Below are 4,968 nucleotides of genomic sequence, written 5' to 3'. Positions count from 1 at the left end.
TCCAGTTGCTAAACATGTGGATTCCAAAGCTAGACTGACTTGATTCACATTCCGGCTCTGCCCTTAATAGCTTTGAGACCGTGGGCAAATTACTTCATCTGCTCCATGGCTCAGTTTCCTCACCTGTAGAATGGGAAAAATGATTGTACCTATTTCAGATAACTTACCTCAGAGGGTTATTATGAAAATTAAATTATTTTTTAAATGTAAAGTGCTTGGAATATGCCTGGTATAAAGCAAATGCTCAATACATATTAGGCATTATTATTAGCATCACTTTGTTCTTCAAATAAGCCTCTGTTTGAATGCTTCTAGGGACACTAGAGTGAGCTTACCTCTACCCTCCCACCCCCTCCTTCTTCCCAAGGTAGTCTGGACATTTGGCCAGAAGCATTCTGGGTCTTGAGCTTTGGAGTCAGGCAGACTTGAGTTTGAAACTTTATTCTATCTGCAACCTTGGGAAAGATAATCCATGCTATCTTCGACTGTAAAGTGGCGAATAATAGTACCTACTTCACTTGGTGTTTGAAGGACTAGTTAAGGTACTTAACAGGGTTCCAGCTACATGGTAGGCACTCAGTCAATGCGAGTTGCTGCAATGATGATGCATAGTTGTTCTAAGGATTAAATGGAATAACATTTAAAGTGCCTGGCATGTAACAGATGTTCAAGAAATTTTAGTTTCCTCCTCCTCGTGTTCCAGCTCTCCCACTTAAAGTGACAGGGAAAATCACTTCACTTTTCTTGGACATAGTTTTCTCATGTAGAAATTGGATGTGTTTTCTGAACCTCTAACCTTGCATGTTGACCAGGGTCCAACTGCGGCCCCATTCTCCCACCTCTCAGCCTCTTTTGCTTCTTAGCATAGCTTTCTGCCAGTATGCACAGCTCTGCCACTATTATGATTATGGTTTCTCCCAGCAAACATCATATTTACAAACCACAAATAACAAAGTAGAAGATGCCGGAAGAGCTCTGGCATGTTAATTAAGAACAATAGCGGAAGCAGCTGGGCAGAAAATGCCAATGAGTCAGAAGCAGAGGCAGCATAGCTCTGTTTGTTGACAGAAGCCAGCGCAGTGTTGTACGTTAATTGGGAAGTAGGTAAACATTTGCCAGCAGCTTGCCCCCCAGTGCATTGAAAGACAGACAGCAGGCTGGGCCCTCCCCACTGCCTTGTCTGCCCATCTGCCCAGAGCCCAAGAGATACCAGTAGAGCAGCTTTTGCTCCGGGTTCCTTATAAGTAGAGAGGATTCTGGAGGCGGATGTGTCTCCTTAATGACCCTCCTGGGCTTCTCAGGTTTCCATCTGGATACAGTCAAAGATGGTGTTCCTCCTTGAGCTCACCAGCCTGCCTGTGACACCCTGTCCCCCAGAGCCCCCGTCCCTGTGGGCTAGGAAAAGACAGCGGAGCCATCTCATTAGGTGTGGCTTGAGTTGAGCAGAGGACAAGACTGCCTGCCTTGGGTGCTGTGGTCTCCGCCTACGGCCCAGAGCTCCTGTGTGACGGCACACCGCCCGGCCTCCCATCAGGCACACTCAGAGCTGCCCACTGATCTGTGTGTTCGCCCCTCCTTACAGTTGCTCACACGCCCGGCAGCCATCATTGAATACCTGCTCTGTGCCAGACACTGTGCTAATTATATATTTTTTCTCATTTAATCCTCACATCAGCCCTGCAAGATTGACACTAACTGCAAAGCCACAAAGCTAATAGCCAACACAGCTGTGATTTAAACCAGAATCTTTCTGGTCCCAAAGCCCATTGTCCTTTCCACTAAACCAGTATTTCTCAACATTTTAAAATTCATGATCCCTCTTGTTAAACAGGAAATTTTTGTTTCTTTCTCTCAGTCTCGGATTCAGAAAACGTCCACGTCCCATCCCTGCCCCTGGCCTAGGAGGTCATAAACCTAATTTAGGATCCCTGTATGATTAGCATATCCCAACTGAGCCAAGAAGATTTTATCTAGCTTTACTCTCTATAGTTCATATTACAAAATAATGGGGTTTCTTTTATTTATAAAATATAAAGTCATGTTATAGCATTGACTCATTTTTTCAAACTATCCATGCCCCTCCCCCACCAAGGAGATTGTAATATACCTCCCTAGGGAGCCTGTCCTTGGCCGGGGAGATAGTCACCTTTGGGCATGGTGGAGTGGGCGTTCCACAGTTTATTACAGGTAGGTTTAACAGCAGATGAGCCCTAAACAGGAGCCCCAAAGGCTTAGATCTTATCCCACCAAACAGAAAAGGCCCTCCCTACTGTCAGGAGCCAACCAAGGAGAGGTCCCCAGGAATGCCAGTCAGTTGTTTAGATTGCACCGTTTCCTAAGGGCCTCCTGCTCTCTTGGCCAAGCTGAGCTGCACAGGAGGCAGGGAACCTCCACCTGCCCAGGTCTCCTGAACCTATGCCCCACGGTCAAATGCTAGCCTTCCACTAAACTATGCGACGTGACCTCTCTGAGCCCCGGTTCCCTCACTATATTATAAAATGGGAATAATAACACCTACATCACGGGGATCAAATAAAGTAACAGCTGTGAAAATGCTCATGCCAATGCATAGTAGGCTCAAAATCAATGTGCGTGGATAGATCTGAATGTCTTGTGGAGAAAACGGTGCTTGTTCCAGTCTTTTGAATATGTGCTTTTTTTTTTTTTCTTTTAGATAACCCAGCTGGACCCAAATAAATCATTATTGGAGGTAAAGTTGTTCCCTCAAGAAACCCTTTTCCTTGAAGCAAAAGAGTAACCACGGCTCAGCGGTGGCACCAGCTGTTCCCTGACAAGCCAGAGGCCTGCTCCAGAGGAGGGCTCTTTGCCAACCCACCTACACGCTCGTCTCACTCAATTCAATGTCACACTTCTGCCTCTTGCAAGATTGCTGGAAAAAAGTAATAATAAACATAGCTACTCAAAATGTCCCTTCCACGAGTATATGTTCCCAGCCCTCATTATAGAGAGTTACACGCCCTCCCTTCTGCCCTCACGTAGCCCTTGTTCGATGCCTAACACTGTTCACGTGTGAGTGATCACAAAGTAGAATTTTTACCTCTCCAGTGCCCGTCTTCTCCCCACAATGTCTAGGATAGTTTCGTCTGTCCTGTGACACCAGGATGCTGTGTATTTGATATGTCTTATTGAGCCAGGGCTCATATACCTCTGCCTTTTTATTTTCATAACTGGATTTCTACTTTGTCACCTAGTTTCAAGAGGCAGTGGGGAAAAGCATCAAATGGGACTTCTTGGCATGGAGATGAAACATTGTTGTAAGGAAAAAAGCATATCATTTTTGCTGGTACTTTCTGACCTCTTTTACTAAGATGTAAGGTTGTATTTGAGGACTGAATTTGACATATATGCAAGGTATTTATTTACTGCTGCTTGCTTGGATCTCCTGGCTCCGTCTAGGAGGCATTTGCTGTTCCATTGCAGCGTGGGAAACTGTTTAAATGCACGGTGTAAATGCTGCGATAGTGGGAAGAGGACCAGCACCAGGACTTGGGTACCTGGCCCGGTGGCAGGAAGCTGCTGTTAGGTTTGCACTTGGGCCATTAGAACCGCACAGATACCAGCTCCCAGGTTGGTGGTCCTTCACTGTACACTGAACACAATTCCCTCCTTCTTTCCTCTCCCTCTTCTCCACAGCGATTTGGACCTTGTCACTTGGTGTTTTAAGCCCCCTGGTCTATCGCCAAAATCGGATCAGCCACCCCTCGGACTCTGAGCCTTGCTATTACAAGGAATTTGCTCCACTGTTTCATTCTTTTTATGTTTTAACATTAGATATTGGACCCCCATCTAAAATAAAAGGGATCTCTTTCTATGGCTGATAATTCTGGCTTCATATATTTAAGAGAGCAAACATGGAGGCTCAGCTCAGAAGACATGCGTTACCTGAACCCACATGTAATAATTTGGGCATGATTAGTAAATGTGATTTATGTTCATCTGTGGATTTGGGGTTTGGAGTTTAATTCATGGAAGCACTGTTTATACCTTTACTGCCAATGATTTCTTTTCAGTCTTGGAATGTTTCTTCATATCAGTTTTTGTATCATTAGTGGTCTCTATCCTAGGGAGCTGGGATCCTGATTTGACATTTTGTACTTATCTAAAAGAGTGTCTCAGTGCTGGGTTTCATTCCAGCCCAAGCCAGGGGATTCTCATAAGACTCTAGCCAAAGCCTGAGATATGCCTGGTCGTTTTCCCTCTGCCTAGAAGTGGGTGTTGGCCAGGAAAATTCCATCTGTGTCTTTTCTCTGATACTCCCACCAGGGACCTCTCCTGAACTCTCTCTTAGAAGAGACCTGTGTGTTCCCAACAGACTAACACTGTGTCTGCCTCAGTGCAGACTCTCTCTGGCCCCAGAGGTCTCTCCACGGAGGCTGAAAGAAAGAGACCCACTGCGGGGGAATTCAACCTGAGCACTTTCTCCAGCTCCATTCCTACCTTCTTACCCTAGTGGCCCCATGAGACAGCCATTTCCAGTGCTGCAGATGCACGAGGGCACCAGCTCTTCTTTTTCCAGGTGGACCGTGTTCTGTAGTTGCCATGGAGAAGCTACAGCCCTGAACTCAGGCCATACTCAGGAACAGCAGCAAGGGTGGGGGTGGGGCTGGAGGGATGGGACTCTGAACTCGTTTCATGTTTAACCTATTCTATCTGATTTGGGTTTGATTTCATCACATTGTTCCCACCTATCATCTTCACTTCTGTATTCCAATAATACAGACTTTACTCTGAAACCAATTTCATAAAAGTTATTAAATGCTACTTGAATGTGTATGGAGTTTACATGCCCTTTTTCAACCCTGTCTTGGAAGATTCTCCTTGCTCAGTCCCATGAAATTCTTTCCTATCTGGGAAAGGCCTCAGCTAATTCTCACTGTTCACTCATGTCATTCTGGTCTACTGAGCTCCAGAGCAGGAAGCCAAAGCAGTGTTATGCCTTTTCTTATA

The 4,968-nt window shown here is 45.5% G+C and overlaps 1 protein-coding gene across 1 annotated transcript in view; it reads left to right on the top strand.

Moving 5' to 3' along the window:
- The window catches only part of FAF1 (Fas associated factor 1), a 409,817-nt gene extending 405,975 nt beyond the window's left edge, over positions 1-3,842 (top strand). The window contains exon 19 of the mRNA XM_019656527.1: positions 2,675-3,842. Within this exon, the coding sequence (XP_019512072.1) occupies positions 2,675-2,758 (84 nt within the window). The 3' untranslated portion in view covers positions 2,759-3,842. The remainder of the gene's footprint in view (positions 1-2,674) is intronic.
- Positions 3,843-4,968: the final 1,126 nt, after the last annotated feature.

This window comes from Hipposideros armiger, unplaced genomic scaffold (genome assembly GCF_001890085.2).
Source record: "Hipposideros armiger isolate ML-2016 unplaced genomic scaffold, ASM189008v1 scaffold_261, whole genome shotgun sequence".
Classification (NCBI taxonomy): Eukaryota; Metazoa; Chordata; class Mammalia; order Chiroptera; family Hipposideridae; genus Hipposideros; species Hipposideros armiger.
The sequence above is the reverse complement of the archived record's forward strand: the minus strand, read 5'-3'. Positions and strand labels throughout refer to the sequence as shown.